This window comes from Ammospiza caudacuta, chromosome 2, assembly GCF_027887145.1.
Source record: "Ammospiza caudacuta isolate bAmmCau1 chromosome 2, bAmmCau1.pri, whole genome shotgun sequence".
Taxonomy (NCBI): Eukaryota; Metazoa; Chordata; class Aves; order Passeriformes; family Passerellidae; genus Ammospiza; species Ammospiza caudacuta.
The window spans coordinates 52952831-52970583 of NC_080594.1; the positions used below are offsets into that span (position 1 = coordinate 52952831).

The 17753-nt window shown below is 37.0% G+C and overlaps 1 protein-coding gene across 3 annotated transcripts in view; it reads left to right on the plus strand.

Moving 5' to 3' along the window:
- Window positions 1–17753, plus strand: part of FRY (FRY microtubule binding protein) — a 157411-nt gene that overhangs the window by 85229 nt on the left and 54429 nt on the right. For all 3 annotated transcript variants that reach the window (XM_058800482.1, XM_058800483.1, XM_058800484.1), the window contains exons 25-36: window positions 915–1006; window positions 1208–1380; window positions 2457–2617; window positions 3454–3564; window positions 4771–4925; window positions 6984–7083; window positions 7385–7556; window positions 9279–9535; window positions 9913–10059; window positions 13411–13579; window positions 14337–14427; window positions 16721–16803. In XM_058800482.1, coding sequence (XP_058656465.1) covers window positions 915–1006; window positions 1208–1380; window positions 2457–2617; window positions 3454–3564; window positions 4771–4925; window positions 6984–7083; window positions 7385–7556; window positions 9279–9535; window positions 9913–10059; window positions 13411–13579; window positions 14337–14427; window positions 16721–16803 — 1711 coding nt within the window. The remainder of the gene's footprint in view (window positions 1–914; window positions 1007–1207; window positions 1381–2456; window positions 2618–3453; window positions 3565–4770; window positions 4926–6983; window positions 7084–7384; window positions 7557–9278; window positions 9536–9912; window positions 10060–13410; window positions 13580–14336; window positions 14428–16720; window positions 16804–17753) is intronic.

Here is a 17753-nt window from a genome sequence, read left to right on the forward strand (position 1 = left end):
TTGTTCTCCCACACATCTACTGCTGGCCATGGACAGAGCCAGAGTTCTAGAAGAGATAAGCCTTTGATTTTAGTCTTGCTCAGTTTTGAAGAGCAAAATCTGCATTTTCTCTGAGCTTTTCTTGTTTCTTTGAGTGCAACGCAGCTTTTTTACCTTCTCATGTGTTTTTTGCTTAGGATTGATGCAGAATACAAACAAGTAAATTTAGCCTTTCAGCAAAGAGCAGGCCTTGTTTCATTCACGTCCTTCCAGGAAAGACAGAAGACAGAAAGGACAGCTTTCTAGAAGACAGAGAGATACAATGAGCCAGTTAACAGCCATGCAGTCCTGTTCTGTGGGAGGGATTCATTACTGTGGGCAAAACCCCTGCAGTCAACACACCCAGTACTGGACTGGAGTGGTGTCTGCAGGGAGCTCACTTGAATGTGAGTGATGGTGTGCTGCAGCATTGCCAAGTTCAGGAATGGCTAATCACTAAGGTACCTTCCTTAGGTCTGGATGTACATTCTCTACTCTAAATGCCTCCAGCACCCAAACTAGATGACATTAAACTAACATGAATATCCCTGTTACCTGAAGATAGCATGGGTTTTTGCTACAGGAACCTTGAATATTAGTTATTTTTGTCCAGTATTTCATTATTTAATTTCCACATTTTCAATAAGTACTAAGGCAGTTGTTAATATTTTTTCCAAGAATATTTACAAAGACAAAAAATTTATCATATTCAGTTCCTTGTTGATGTATAAGCGCAATGATATAGCGCAATATCCAAAAGTACTTGGGTTCCTTTGTGAAGAAAATTCTTGAACTGGAATTCTTAAATCTCACTGTGATACTGGCATTTCTAAAGCTACTAGTTTTTTATGTGTACACCTATGCATATAAACATGGTTGTTATTTTAAATTCCAAGAACAAGAAACGTCGAGAACGGCGAGATCTACTAAGACTGCAGCTACTGCGAATTTTTGAACTTCTTGCTGATGCTGGTGTTATAAGTGACAGGTAGGACTATCACTCTTCATAAATACTGGATTTTTACATGAAACAATTTTCAGTGTTTGCCACACTGAGATTATGTCAGTATGTTCTTTGAGGAATTGTGTCGTCTATCAGATATGGAGAGATTTGCATGCGTTTCTGCAGAAAACTGTAGCATAACTACTCTGTTATTCTATATTAATGTGCAATTTTCCTTTATGCTAGTACAAATGGAGCCTTAGAAAGAGATACATTAGCCCTTGGAGCCTTGTTCTTAGAGTATGTTGATCTGACTCGCATGCTTTTGGAGGCTGAAAATGATAAAGAAGTTGAGATCCTTAAGGATATGAGAGCACATTTCAGTGCAATGATTGCCAACTTGATACAGTGTGTTCCAGGTATGGAGCTAAATTATGCATTTAATATAAGTATTGGAAAAGTAATTTTTTTGTTTCTTTTTTTTTTGTCTGTGCTTTTTTCCCTGCTTTTGAATTTTCATATAATGAATGTAAAGTGGAATGTAGAAAAAGAAAATGCTCAGAAGTCCACTAAGACTGAAATAAAAATACCAATAAAGCTTGATGAAGCTTCTAATAGTCATGTCTTAGAATCACCTCTTTAAAAGCCTAGCAAAGAAATTGTCTGTGACCTCCAGGGGCTCCAGTTTTCTTCTTATTATTTTCTTCCATCTGACTTGATTGCCAGACTCTTCATAAACTCAGACAGACCTTAAAAAATACAAGTACATGCAGACAATGTGTAATATTAAATGCAGTGAAAACCTTGCCCAAGGTGTTGAGACATTATCCCATGTTACCTGACTCAACTGTATCACAAAGATTTATCCAGTTGATTTCATGCTTTTTATATATTGCAATATCACTTCAGAAATATAACATAATTACATTAGCAAAAAACAAAAGAAAAAGCCTCTGCTTTAAAGGCCTGAATGTAATTAATGGAAGATGAGGTCTGAGGCTTTTTTTTCATTTGCTCAGGTAATTCAGCTGTTCAGAATATATACCACATATTTGTCATAAACAAAGAGCAACCAAGTTTCTTTTATTTATTGCCCCTACCTTTTACTGTATTAGAGTGAGACACATGTATTGTTTAGGCTCACATTTAAAGAATCAGAAAAACCAAGTAAATATTTGCCATGAAAGGAGTGCAGGAGGCAGGGAAAAATGCTGATTTTATAATTAGATCCTTAAGTGCTTTTTTTCTATAGTCAGATGTACATGTTTATATGACTATACATTAATTCAAAACTGAAGTTTCTTAGAAATAAGATGCACCTTACTCACTTGGTTAGATTTTTTTAAGGAGCTTAGATACTTTGGAGTAAGTTTATGCTGAACATATAAAATCCCCTCTCTTGTTGTAGAAATTTGAAAATCATGTCATCATTGTGCCACATGAATGTGTATTTAATATTAACAAATCACAACTATTTCTATTTCTGTTCACTTAGTTCACCACAGGAGATTCCTCTTCCCTCAGCAGAGCTTGAGGCATCACCTGTTCATCTTATTCAGTCAGTGGGCAGGACCTTTCAGTATTATGTTCACACCACTGGACCGTTACAGTGACAGAAATCACCAGATTACAAGATATCAGTATTGTGCATTAAAGGTACTAAAATTTCACTATACAAAGCAGTAACAGCAGTTTTTTCAGTGAAAATACAAGTTGTTGTGGAGTCTATTTCCTTTTACTTCAAAGAAATTTGAATTTGCATACTTGATGCAAACTTGTATGCTCATATGCAAATGTACAGTGGTATCATAGAATATAGCACTGAAGTTAATTTTTTTTTCTTTGTTGACACTTTTCAAGGCTAATTATTTTAATAACCAGAGTGCATTTTGAAATTGTACTTAGCTGTTCATTAATGGGTTAGCAGATTCAGCAAGGAGCTCTTAGGCTCTGAAATTAGGTGTAGTTCAGATGCAGTACCTCAGGATACTGAATCTGTACCAATGTACAACTCAGGAATGCCTCCCACGCTTGCCTGGAGACATGCTCAGCAATAATGTACTTCTGTGGCAAAACTAGTTGCAACTCCCCTGCATGAGTAAGCTGGGAAAGCAATAGCTTACGTACTTATATAAGCTGCACCACTTGCTGTAAAACAGTTTTAACTTTTGTAGTAACATGCTATTGAAACATCTGAGTGTATTTTAATTGTTTTTGCAGCTTGATTTTGTGAATACTGGGTAAAATGATAAAATAGATCTTGAAGATAGTACTCTTCCCAAAATGCATTGAGCATGATCTGGAATCCACTAAAATCTGTAGGAAAATAATTATTGAATTCTACCAGTCAGTCAGCTGTTACTGATCTCACCATAGTTCCCTCCAAGCATTTCTGCAAGTGGCAAGTGGCAGTCCTGTTAGCCTGGACTGAAATCATTCTGAAAGGTTTGTTGTGCCACTGTTTGTGTGACTGAAGTTCCATGTGTTTCCAGGCCATGTCGGCTGTGCTCTGCTGTGGACCTGTGTTTGATAATGTGGGTCTTTCCCCCGATGGATATCTTTACAAATGGCTGGATAACATTCTGGCTTGTCAAGACTTACGTGTAAGTACTGACCAAAATGCCACACTGATGAGCAGTCACTCACTGTACTGAGTGAGTAAAGAGTTTGTAAAGTGTTTTCTTTCTTCTTAAAGAACATTAAATGGATTAATCTTGCCATTTTCCATTTCTGGGAAGATGGACTTGACTTTGTACCTACATAGTCATAGTTCTGTGTTTGTAGCTGACTCAACTGCCTCTGATTGAGGAGGAGTAGACTGGTGATTTATATCAAGTGGCGAGAGTGAGACAACTCTCACTTTCCCTTTTGGTATCTTGCACTTTGTCCTGCTGTTCTCCCTAAAACTCTCATACCAGCCCACATAACTCTGCTAAGGAAAGGCAAATAGCAGAATGTAAATAAATACATGTGATGCAGCTAGAGGTTAGAGGCTGTGTGAATGGTAATTGATTAGGAAAAAAAAAAGGTTGAACAATTTATAGAAAGGATGAATAGCTGCAGAGAAAATCCTTCAGAAATTACATGGGATTTTGGAATGTTGCTAGGGACCGAGCCATAAAGATATATGCAAGTTATAGGCAGTCTCTACAAGCAGTCACCTACACTTAGTGACAGAATATTAATAGGCATTGGTGTTTGCTGTGCCAGCACTACCCTGTACTGAAAGAACAAGAAGTCTAAGCCTTAGTTGTGATGTGTTTGTAGCAGTGGTGGTACCAGCATTAAGAGATTCACAGTCTGTAGGGAGAGTTGTTAGATTGATTGATTTAGTTGGATTAAACATACACGTTTTCAGTCTTGTAAAAGGTATTTTTCTTTGTCTGCCTTGCTTCTGTGTTAGTCCAAAGAAGAATAAACGTGAAAGTTTGTTGCTCCGTGAAATTCACATGAAGTAGGAAATAGTTAACAAGTCCGTTAATTGATATAAAAGGAAGTTGCCCAAGAACACTTACCAAGTATCTTAGATTTTCCAAAAATTCTGCTTTTTTTTTTGTCATTGTGCCCAATTTTGGAACATTTATTTCATTCATGTAGTCTTTGTACATACCATTTTTTCAAGTGATGAGTATTGAAACCTGAGTCACATTCCAACTCTGCTGTCCCTAAAATAAATCAATTACAAATGTTCTGATTTCTACTTCCATACTTGAATTTTCCATTTCTGCCCTGTTTTGCCTGTGTCACTCTGAGAATTTTAGAGAATGAACGTATCTGACCGCACCAATCATGTTTTGACATTTGTTCAGGTTCACCAGCTTGGCTGTGAAGTTGTAGTCCTGTTGCTAGAGCTGAATCCTGATCAAATCAATCTCTTCAACTGGGCAATAGATCGATGTTACACAGGATCATACCAGCTTGCCTCTGGGTGTTTCAAAGCCATTGCAACTGTGTGTGGAAGCAGGTATTAATTGATTTATTAATCTACACTTTCAAATGTAAAGAAAACTGGAGGTTCTGCTCACTGTGTTGTTAGGAGCTGTTGGTTACACACATATATTCTCAAACAGTTTTTGGGACTGTATCGCTTGATTTTCATGATTCCGAAAACAAAGGGATGTGCTTGGTAGAAGATGTTCTTACTATAGGTGCATTTGAAATCTGGGGAATTTTGATGCTATTTTGCTCAGAAAGATACAAACAAAACTACAACAGTTTTATTTAAATGTAGGTCATAAATCTGTTTTCAAGAGATTTGGCATGGTTTTTAATTTAATTTATAAAAGGAAAAATGTTTTCAATGTCAATAGCTTGAAAGTCATTATTTTGACTTGTCATTATCTTGAAAGTCATGTTCTTTTTCTAAACTGGCTTTCATTTGATTTATTTAGTTCCTTTCCTGTGAACTGGTATCATCATTACTGCTAATGCTGAGCAAGCACAAAGCTACATGAGGAAATTAGTACAAATATTGCTTTTGTATCAGGCCTTCATAAAACTCTATCCCCTTTTTTCATTTTCAAAGACAAAATTTATAGAGAAATTAGATAATTCAACAAGTTGCATTTTATTAAAATAAATGTGAAAATTTACTCTTCAAAAACATAATTTGGCAAGATGTCTGATCAGCATAGAGAAATACTCAGTAGAGAAATAATTGGGATTTGGAAAATCAAAATAAGTCACAAATTTCATCGTTTTCCTGCAAAACGGTTTTGTTCTTGCAGGAACAACTAGACTAGAGGCTGCATTAAATGGAGGTTTTTAGAAATATGAATGGAATTTGGTGTTTGCAAATTCAGTGATGTTAACAGGGTTTTTATTTTAATGAACACAGAAACATTGCAGTTTCAGTCAGTCTTTTTTCCTCAAATTATGTTACCTGTGCCGCTGTGATCTAAAAATTATTCTTTTCCATTCTTACAGTAAAAATTGAGAGTATGATCTTTGTGATGTATTTTGAATGGAAAGTCCTCTTTCTAGCAAGCTGGGAATTTTTATTAATATTTAAAAGCTGTTAATAGTTTTTCCTCTATCATCTATCAAAATGTATCAGGAAACCACTGCTTAAACTGCCTGTAAAATGAGCAGCAATTGATGGTGTCCATCCAACTTTCTACAAAGCCACTTCCCTTCATTTCTTTTCTTTTTGTATTTGTTTTTTAAGCAGTGGAAGGGCAAAGAGCCAGTTACAGAGCTTGGCTTGCAGTCAGTATATGGAATGACCAAGAATGTCCCATGCCACACATGTATCTGCCATATTAAAAAGTCCAAATGGGCTTCCTGCAGCCCATCCAGGAGCACTGTAGCTGACATCTAGGGTGATAAATTGATGGTTCACAATTCAATCAATGCATTTACAAATCGTCAGGAGAAAACAGAAACCTGTTTAGTGCAAATCCAAATATTGTGATGTGGGATTTACTCCTCTAACAATGTTCTCATTAAGTTAATACTTTGATATGTTTAACCTTAAAATTGACATTGACTTTATAGATAGCAGACTTTGTGAAGCATTTCTTAGTGTTTACTCCTTGAAAGCAAAAACTTTTCATAGAATTGTCTAATACCTTAGAATGCTCATATCAGAGATAGTGTCCTTTGTCCAAAGGGACTATTTTAATTGCATCTTTGCTTAAGAAATTCTTTATCCCTGGAAATTTTCGTGCTCCCCATTTTCTTTCATGGGTGTCAGGCTGTCCTATAAACAGTTTATGCTGTAAATTAAAATGAATCGACAGTCATAGACACAGGTATTCCATTTCTCATTGTGAGTAACTCAGTGCATTCCTAAGCATTGGTCCAAGGTAATTATAAATAATCCTTTCTTTCTTCCCATTCACCAGATGGTCCTTTGATCATCCAGTGTGTATTCATAAGAGCTCCCTTTCCCATATTCTGATGGTCGAAGAGAAAAAAGAAAGATGACATTCTCTTTAGACCATATTACAGAGTAAATCAGAGTGAATATAATCTGCATTCCTCACCAGCATTCACAAAAATGTTCTCTTTATTCCTCTAGGAACTATCCTTTTGATATCGTGACGCTTTTAAATTTGGTGCTGTTCAAGGCATCTGACACCAACAGAGAGATTTATGAAATTTCCATGCAACTTATGCAGGCACGTATCAGCTAATTTTTTTCCTCCTGCCCTTGGAGACTTTTTTGGTGAACTTCTTATGAAGTACTGTTATTTGTACATTAGTTTTGTTTTGAAAAGAAACAATCAGTTTTGTCTTGGCTATAAAAACTTACAAGAATATTTATGTAAAAATGAATGTTATCATGTCTTTCATATTTGGAGCATATACTCTGAAACATATAGAGCTTTCTCTGATAGCTAAACTTCAAATGCTGATATTTCCTGATTTAATACATTTTTATTGTCACATTCCTTCTTTTTTTTCTTTTGTCTTTTATAGATCCTTGAATCAAAGCTTTTTGTTTATTCAAAAAAGGTAGCTGAGCAAAGACCAGGCAGTATCTTGTATGGGACACATGGTCCATTGCCACCTCTTTATAGTGTCTCACTTGCCCTTCTTTCATATGAACTAGCAAGGATGTATCCTGAACTTACCCTTCCACTTTTTTCAGGTACCTGTATTTGTTTGACTTATTATCCCCTTTACATTTTTTACAAGTGTTAGACTGCTACCATTTTGAACCACAGTTCTGTTTATAAATTTAGCTTGACCTGTTTTTATTCTGGTTCAGGTCAAATCAGATTTAGGAATCCAATATATATTTCCTAGAGGTATTCACACAAAGTACAGAAACCCTCTTTGGGGACTCTGTGCCACTCTGTGTGACCTTGGGGTAACTTTGAATTTACAAATGTCCTGAGTGAGTTAAAACTACATTGGCAAACTCTACTATGATGGGTTCTCATGTGATTCTTCTTACACGTGGATTTACAAAGATCATCATTGTGAGGATGTATTTCTTCATTGTATATAAACATGACTTTAACTTTGGGCAGATTGATTGCCTATGTCCAGTTCTACCAATGATTCAAATTACTCTGAGTGATCTCTACCTTTTGTTATTAGCCACATCTGCATGTCTCAGCACTTTTTTTTAATTTTACCAGAAATATTTTTTTTTTCAAAATTACTGAAAAAAATGTTAATGCAGGAGCACCAATCAGAATTGAGGCCATTCCTGGGAACAATGATGTTTTGAGACACATCTATCTGGTTTAATCAATCTTTGTGTTGCTCTAGTTTTTAAATAGCAGAATGCAAATGTCTGTAATCGTGGGAATTTTTACTGGCTCTTAAAATCCCTTTATGTTGTTTTACTCAGTCCGTAGGGGCTGGAGGGAGGGTAAAGGAACAATACATCACCCTTACATTTCTCAGTGCCCAAGATACCATGAGTTATAAATAACTGGTGTAGGGAAATTCTGATGGCTTATTTGTCATTAAGCAAATGCTGTTCATTATCTCTGTTACTCATGTTGCTGTAATGACTGTGTCATTTTAAAAAATTTCAGATATACCAGATATTACAGTCCAAGTGAGACATCCTTTCTACACATCTAGAATCATAAGGAGGAGAGAACAGTGTGTGTCTTCACAATTTTTAAAAACCAGGGAGTGAGTTAAAAAGGGAAATGTTTGCTGTACTGATTTTACAGAAGAGTTCTGGTACAGAGAGATAATGTGGTTCACTTTGGCAGGAAGCTGTATTTCTTATCCCAGATTTTCCAAATCCCTTTGCCTTATACTGCCAGGGATTTTTTTTTTGTAAACTATATATAGTGCTGTATGCAAGCATTCCTGAACTGACAGCCAGCTATGAATTTCATAGACATTTCCACAGGAAGTAGGATCCCAATATATGCAAGATTTTTTTTTGTAAACTCAGTATAATAAGTGCCTTAGTATTTAAAGTATAGCTTAGAAACCTGGAGGCCAGTGAGGCATTTGTAATCTGCAGAACAGTTCTGTATATTCTCCAGAAGCTCTTGGAATTCTAGAGTAACCACCAGTAACTGAATGATCCTTTTTCCTCTTTACTGACACCCACCTTACTTAATATGCATCATGGCACAGTAACAAGGGTTGACTTTCTGTTTCTAAGCCCAGACTGAGTTAGTTATTTTAGACAGAAGATATGACCAATTGCTTGCTATTATGAAAGTAATTCCATGTTTCTCTTCAGGAAATTCAAGAATATGTTTTTTATGCTTGTAGTGTGCAAAGTAAAAACCATCAGGTAGTTTAAGAAATGTCAGAAACATGATTTAAACAGTGTATTTAGGGTTTAGATCATAAATTAATATGCTGTCCTTTTCAACTCTTACTGTTTTAGAGGTAAGCCAGCGATTTCCAACAACACATCCAAATGGAAGACAGATCATGCTTACCTATCTACTACCTTGGCTTCATAATATTGAACTGGTAGACAACAGACTGCTCCTCCCTGGCTCGAGCCCTACCACTCCAGAAGATGAACTGAAGGACAAGGAGGGGGAAATAGCAGTCACAAGTGGACTAAAAGGCAATGGCTGGGGCTCGCCTGAGGCCACCTCCCTGGTTCTTAATAATCTCATGTATATGACAGCCAAGGTAAAAAAAAACAAATCAAACAAAGAAACTAACCTGTAAAATTTTTGTTTTTTCCCTCCAGTACCAGAAATTTTACACTGGAACAGCCTGTACCAATCAAATAAAACCCGCTTAATTTTAGGAATACTTTCTAAATTTATAGTCCTCAAGAATTTATGTTCTCTTATGATTTAAGTCCTTCTGTGGATCAGAACCTAAATAGTTTTAAGTATACTTAATGCTCTGAAATCTGTCAGGTAGCTATTTAAAATACTGTTTTGTAAATTTTTACAGCATTTCACTGGGGGGTTTTTTGCGTGAGAAAATGTTCTAAAAGAACATGCTTTGGTTTGGAAGTCTGCATATTTCAAGGAATGTATGCCTATGATTCTTTGCAGTATGGAGATGAAATTCCTGGACCAGAGATGGAAAATGTCTGGAATGCTTTGGCCAACAATGAAAAATGGAGTAATAACCTTAGGATAACTCTGCAGTTCCTCATTAGTTTGTGTGGTGTTAGCAGTGATACCATCCTTTTACCCTATGTAAGTCTTTGCACTTTATTTTATTTACTGCTTTACACAGGTTTATTTACTTTATTTACTTTATTTACACAGGTTGTAGTGAAGGAAATGGCTATTACCTGCAGAAAATTAATTTCAGTATCAAAACCAAGAAATGCCAACACACTGTACAAAATTAAATAAGTACCAGGAAACTGAAATTCAAAGAAAAAATAAATGGTGTAGTTTGAATCTTGGCCTGCAGCAGCAGAGCACACCCCATTGCAAGTGAGAGGTGGGTTTCTCTCAAGCAAAGAGAAACCTTGCATGTCTGTGAATGGGGACAGTAACAGAGACTGGCCTTAAATTGCCAGAAAATGCTACATCCTTTTCTTTAGCAGACTAGAGCTTTCCATGGGACATCTCAAAAGATGAAAGATAGTTAACCTTTTTAAGCTTACTATATCAGCTTCTGCCTCTACATGACTGTCATAAATTATCTAACAGTTGCTGCAATGTGCAACTCAAACTGTGCTGGATATTGTTATTATTCAAGTTAAAATAAAATCAGTGCTGTCTGAGAAAAACAGGCTACTTCCATTCCCATGTTCCTTATTGCTCAGTTGCTGAGTGAAACAGAATTTAGTGAATTTTCCAGCCAAATTACAATATGGTTTTTTTAATAGTTAGCCTCTTTCCATTTATTTCCCTGAAATAAAACTGAAATTTATCTAAAAAGCCTCATAAACACACTTCATTTACAGATGCTGAAATAACCGTTTGCCCAAAGTGTTTATAGTGTCTGCTATGCATACTAGAATAAAGAAAATATAGAAGCCTGTAAAAATCCTCAAAATGTTGTTGTTGTATCATAGGCATCATGTTTGTTTCCTTTCATTTGTAGGGTTTCCTGCTCTATATTCTCAAATCAATGTATATATATGCCTAGCTAGTCAAAAGCAGAAAAATTTGAAAGTGGAATTGGTGTAAGAAAAAGCTTAATGTTTATATGAGAGGAAAGCAAAGGGGTTGATCTGAAATGAAATCTTTCCCTCATTTGTTACAGAGGCTTTCCATTCAGTGTTGACCATGCTTTAAGCAGGAGGTTAGATGAGGGACTTCCCAGCTTCTTTCCAACCTGCCTCATCCTACAGTCTATGACAGATTTGGGATTAAGGTGGTCTCCATCTATGTTGGCAGAGAGCAAGTGGAAATCACCTGCTAGAGATAAGGCAGAAATTGAGGACTGTTTTGCCCTCATTTCTGACAGCTTACAAAAGGGACAGGGGCAGTTTTCTGAGAGGAAGGAGTAGTAGTCCTGTGCTGACTCCAAATGTAGCCTGACTGGAAAAGCCTGATAACCTGATAACCCCGTCACCTCTTGCCCAGGAGCCCCTTGCACACCTTATCCCCCATCCAGATACTTGCCAAGCCAAAGCTTTCAGCACCTCCTTTTTCCATAACTGTTGCCATGCCACAGCTCTGAGCAGCTTTTCCTCAAACCCCCTCCATTCAGTGCACTTCTTTATTAAATTCTTTTTTTTTTTTGCCTCAAAGCCTTGGCTTTCTCAGTCCTGTCCTCCTCCAGGACAGCACAGTCCTCTTACTTCACAAAGAGAGCAGTCTGTTCTGACATCTCCAGCTTCATCTGCTCAGCTTCTCCTATTTTGCCTGTGGCACTTTTCTGGTCTCCCACCCAGGCTTCTCGCGGCTGGTGGCAGCAGCAGCTGACAAGGCTCCCCTGTGTTTTACCACCCAGTTAGTCTGTGTTCTGTAATGTTGAGTTAAAAGTCTGATTCTCAGATTTTGCAAAATCTGAAAAAGTTTTTAGCTTCTGTAGGAAGCCTGACTGTGCTTATGAGTCACTTCTTTGCTGATAGCTTTGTCTGGAGTAGGGAAATACACTGCTCTTATCACATGCATCTGCTCAGTGTTTTGCTAATGCCCTGGAGTTTAGAGATAAGAAATCCTACCTAACTCTGCTAACTACACAAGACTGCTGATACCATAAACATGTGTCTTCCATTATTATGCAGATAACAGATACATGTTAGCAAATAAAGATCATTTGGACAGTTTATCAGCAGTGTTCCAGGTCACCTGGGCTTAAAAGAGCACAGAGCTGCAAAATTGCCAGTTTACCCATCTCCTTTAAGAGCCCCCTGTGCCCCGAGGCAGTCACCAGCTGCTTTGTGCCTTGGCCATCTGTTGTCCCTGTGTGGGTCCAAGCCAAAAGCATGCCTGACTCACATTTTAAAAATATTTTTTATCATCTAAATTAATTGCTTTGTCTCTTATGTTTCCTTTAAGCATTTTTTCCCAGTGCCCCAGTACAAATTGCTGAGCTGTCCATTCTTTCACTTTATGTAGTGAAAGATTTCTTAGAGTATTTACAGTTCAGAAACCTCTTCAGCAAAAACTCATGTTGGGAATCTGACCCCTGCAGTGGTGAGAGAAACTAAAAATGGCACTGTGAGCCCAACCAGAAATGAGCCTCAGGAAGGAGATGGATTTGTCTCTGGAAAGTCCCTGGGAAATTTTTAGCACAGTAGAGTAAAAGAGACTTTGCATATGTGCATTTTCTCTAAGGAAAAGAAAAATAAAAGGAAAGAGAAGCAGTAAGGAAGTTATTTTAATGGAAGTATTTAAGAGTATAAGAGCAGCAATACTTGGTGAGGTCAAAAGGCTGTTCAGTCTAATATATTAGCTCCCCTATATGAACTTGTTTAGAGACATCTTTAAAAAAGCAGGCAAGCACAGAGAGATATTCCCCATATTGTCTCCCAGCTCCACCAGTTTATGAATCAAGTGGTTTTGAACTGGAGGGAGTTTCTGCCTTTAATAGTGATCAGGGTTTTTTCCCTCCAGAACACAGCTGAATTTGGTCTCAGTATCTCAAGAGTCCTCGTTGCTGCAGTGCAGGTTTGAGATCTCATTCAAAGATTTGTAGAAATTTCCAGAGTGTCTATAAATTATACTCTCAGATTTTTTCAAATCAGGATACATGAAGTTTGTATACATAATTGCTCTGCCTTACTTCCATTAGCTATTACTTTGCTTACAGATGTGAGTAGCAATTCAAAGCCTGGCTTACTTTGTGGCCACAGCCACAGTTTTGTAGATGTGCATGTTACATAGTTATATACATAAACAATTCATTGTGAATGGTAAGCAAAAACTTTGAAGTAATTAAATCATAGAGTCAGTCTGCTGTGGAAATGATCTTGATGTCAAAGTGAGAAGTTTTATTTCTGTATCAACTGTATGTGGTTGTGGTATCTGTCCAGGAACAACACTTGCATTCAAGATAATTTTAGTGGCAGTGTAACACTCATTGATTCCTTTGGAAATTCACTTTGGTCAGAGTTTAACAACAGTTACTTTGTTCAACAGATAAAGAAGGTTGCAATATATCTGTGTCGCAATAACACTATTCAGACAATGGAAGAACTCCTTTTTGAGCTGCAGCAAACCGACCCAGTGAACCCCATCGTCCAACATTGTGATAATCCTCCATTTTACCGTTTTGCTGCCAGTAACAAAGCCTCAGCTGCAGCTTCTGGTATGACCTGAATGTGTTTCCTTTATGCTCTCCCTCTTTTGAGTCTTCATCTCTTTGCAAAAAACAATCTCCTACTTTTGCATCCCTTCAGACTTGTGTACATAAAGTACAAGTATCAGGGCCTTGTTGCATGTCTAAATTACAGTTCTTTTTCATTCCTAATGATGTATATGCTTTGTTAACATATGCTTAATTATCTTAACTATTTTAATAGCATATTACTAATACTTGAGGCTGTTCAGAATTCTGTCACTTTTCAGAAAACTCCACTCTCTAGTAGCTGTTTTACTCAGAACAAGAAATCGTCACCAATGCAGTGAGCACAGCAGATGTATCAAGCAGAGTTTCCTGAAAACTGAGAGCCTTAAGGGTGTGGCAGTTCTGTTTTGAAAGGCCTTTTCCAAGCTGCAGTAGTCAAATATGCTTAAGAACCAACCCCACATTTAACCTTGTAAATGTTTTGCCTGATCCTTGAAAAATAATAGATTATGTCTTGAGCATGAGCTTAATGTAAGGAGTAGAAGACCATCATTCTGTTCATCTACTTCTCAGAGCATGTGAACTTAACACCATCCAGCCATGCAAGCAGGTCCTGTCTGTAGGAGTAACAGTGTTCATTCATTCATGTGTGCAAGTACTTGCAGGATGGTCACTTGGACTGTAGCTGCTAAATCCCCTGTGAGTTATAGGCTTTTATTGCTTTGCAGGTGCTGTCTGCTGCATCTAACTGGTGCTCTTATTCACATCTCATTTACAGGAACCACCTCCAGCAGTAACACTGTTGTAGCTGGCCAAGATAGTTTTCCTGATGCAGAGGAGAACAGAGTGGTGAAAGAGAATGATGAAAGGTTTGTGACTTGGGTTTTTTCCCTCCAAAATGTATGTGTTTTCCTAGGCTGAGGGTGAGATGTTGAAAAAAGTTCTGCTTTGTTCTGTGAGGAGCTCTGGTGCTCAGATTGAGCCTAAGTGGCATTATTGCAGTATGCATAATTTTTTTTTTAAGCTATTCTCATGATTCTAGTTCCTGACTCTTGTTTAATGGTAAAAGAAGAACTGTTAAATCTACATTCAATGAATTGTGCTAAGGAGATCATAGTTTTGTAGGAATTATCCTACTAAAATCTTTATGAAAAATCAGATTTGATCACACCATTTGATTTCATGGACAGTGAGTAAAATTTAGTTTGCAGATTTATATCATTGATTTCAAGGACACCTCCTTTGTCTAGGTGTAATGTTTTATAGAGGACAGCTGTGGAAAATAACTTGCTTATAAATTATATATTCAGTTTAGACTTCTGCTACTTATGGTACATACTGACAAATAACAAATGAGTAAATGCAAAGCCTAAGGGCCATCAGATCCTAGACCACAGACATATAGATTGTTTCTCTCATAGACAAGCTCTTAGTTTTGCAAGAGAACTTTGGACAATTTATAATAGCATTTGTTAGTTAGTGTATTAGTATTTCATTAGTCACTGATAGTCACCAGTATCACTTCAGTATTCCAATGCTCCTTCCCTAAGGTTCAGGGCTTAGATGTGCTGAGATAATTATGAGAGTAAACCTTTCTGTACTTCAAAACTTTTTGATTACTTACTCTCTCCCATTACAAACTAGAGTAGCATTTTGTCAGGTTAGGTAGATGTGTCTGCTAATTTAAATGCAAGTAGAAAATGGCACTCAATGCTGTTTCAAATTGATAGTAAAACAGATTTGACTCTAAGTGTTGTTCTTTAACATTTGCACTAGAAATGTACTTAAAAGGATAATAAAACCATTTTCTCCTCTGAATTTTTTATTATTCCTTACATGAATGTTTATGGCTGCATAGCTTTAAGATAAATTTTTATTCAGTTGATTTACAGCCAAGTTGAGCAAATGTCTCTTACAGTAGTTCAAGTCAGGATTTCTTATCTTATGTAAGTTTTAAATGTGACTCAAAAAAGTTTTTAGAATGCAGATCTGCCAGAGACTTTATGATAAAAATGAAAGGAAAGTTACGATGTCCTGATACTGGTATTCAGGATCCTGCTGAAAGACACCTCAGAAGAAAATGGGAAATAATTTGCCTGAACTCATTGCTGGCATTTATGTTACTGAAGCTGGCTGTAAGTTGCATCTGCACTTCAAAACCAGTGTGTCAATCTTAGAATGTCCATTAATATGGACTTCATATGCCAGGACATATGAAATAATGAGGGTCATAGATAGAAAAACATGTATTGGAGGGCTGACAATGTATTTTTGTCAACTGCACAAGGAATTTATTGCATGCTTATGAGATACATGCTTTGGAAACAATGTAATATGTTGATGTATAGTGAAATACCCTGCACTAAGGTATGTGAACATTAGTAAGAAATTGAATTGAATTTTGTCTAGAAAACCTTCAATATTGTCTTGTTTGATCCATGGTTATTTGTAATTAGTTTTCTGCTGGAATGGTGATGTTTTTAGATCATCACTAGTGTGTGAGCTGTCAGTATGGCTCCTCTCATTCCACTTCAGGCCTGATTACCCTGGGAACACAAGGGGGAGGAAGTTGAAGGAGATCACCAGGAAGAGTCAGCTTAGCATGAATCTAAGATCTGAGGACAGCTGTGAGCAGTTTGCTGTGGCTCTCATATCCCTTAACTTTTCTGTTAGGTCTGCTCTGGCATTTGCTGGATTCTCCTCTTGAAGGGTGATCTGCTGTAGTTTTCCCTGCTTGGTACCTGTGCAGGCTTGGCTTTGGACTTTCCACTCAGTCACAGAATCACAAAATATTCTGAGCTGGAAGTGACCCACAAGGATCATGGAGTCCAGCTCTGAAGTGAATGGTCCATATGGGGACTGAGCCCACAACCTTGGCATTTTTAGCACCATGCTAAAAAAAAAAATCACACAATTGTAGCATGAGAGTTTCCTTTTGCTAAATTTTAACGGCTTGTGACACAGGAGCACACTGTTAGACTTCTCAGAAACTGGCTGCAAAAATGTTTTGTGGAAAGAATCAGCATTACATTCATTTGCTGTCTACTCCTGTGTAAAAGTGAATGCTTAAGGAAGTGCCTTTTTTTTTTTCTAAACATAAAGTCCAGATGTTTCATGTCACTCTAATGTTTTTAATGAAGATTTTTTTTCTTATATTTGAAGGTTCAGTAATGTCATCAGAGCACATACCCGACTAGAATCGAGGTACAGTAATAGCTCTGGAGGATCTTATGATGATGACAAAAGTAAGTTATATTCAATTTGATGAAATTTCTGGTGTTTTGGTTGGAGAGTAGAACATTCTAATGACCAGCAGAGCCTCTCTGTTTAAGTTCTGTATAAACAGTAATGTAGCATTATCATGCAGGGAGTGTCCTTATTTCCCCTCCATATCTCATTTAATTAATTTACTTCATTTAATCTGGGTTGAGTCAAACCCATCTGAAGGCCAGAGAACTTCACAGAAAGCAGCAGCAGAGAATCCTCCAGGGAGTAACACATTGGGCCTTTCATACATGGCAAGGCAAAAGACTTGTAAGAGCATTAGAACAAGCTCTAATGCTTTTTCTAACTTTGAGTTGTGCCATTTGGCAGCATATCCCTCCAAATCAAGTGCTGTTATATGAGCATGAAAAGAGGCTCAGGAGTTTCTAAATATGAAGTCTTATCTCCTCATTAGCTTTTATATGCTCTCTGCAACCAGTCTTGGGCTGCACTGTGCAAACATGTGATAGAGGGGAGATGGGGCTCCTGAGCATGCTTCTTGTTCTTTATGTATTTCTGCTAAATGGGCTGTAAATGGACACTGGTGCTCAGCAGAGATTCCAAAGAAAACCAGTTCACTATTGTACAATAGTGCAAAACTGAAAAGCTGGATGGTTTGACTTCCTTTCTGGAGTGAATTCAATTTACAGATTTTGGCTAGGCATTAAGCAAATGTTAAAAAGTCAAGATCTTGTTATTGACTTAGATCACTGGCGTATTAAAGTCAGGCCAAGTTCTATATCAGCCATCATGTCTTGGGTTGGTATTGTAGACATCATTTTGGAATAGCATTTTGATATGAAAAGTAAAGATTTTATATATATTTTTAATCCAAGTAATTTTTTGTTGATACTCTTCTGCAAAATATGCAAAGACTGTAAAACACAATAGAATAGGATAATTTAATGTACACCAACAACTATTATTCATA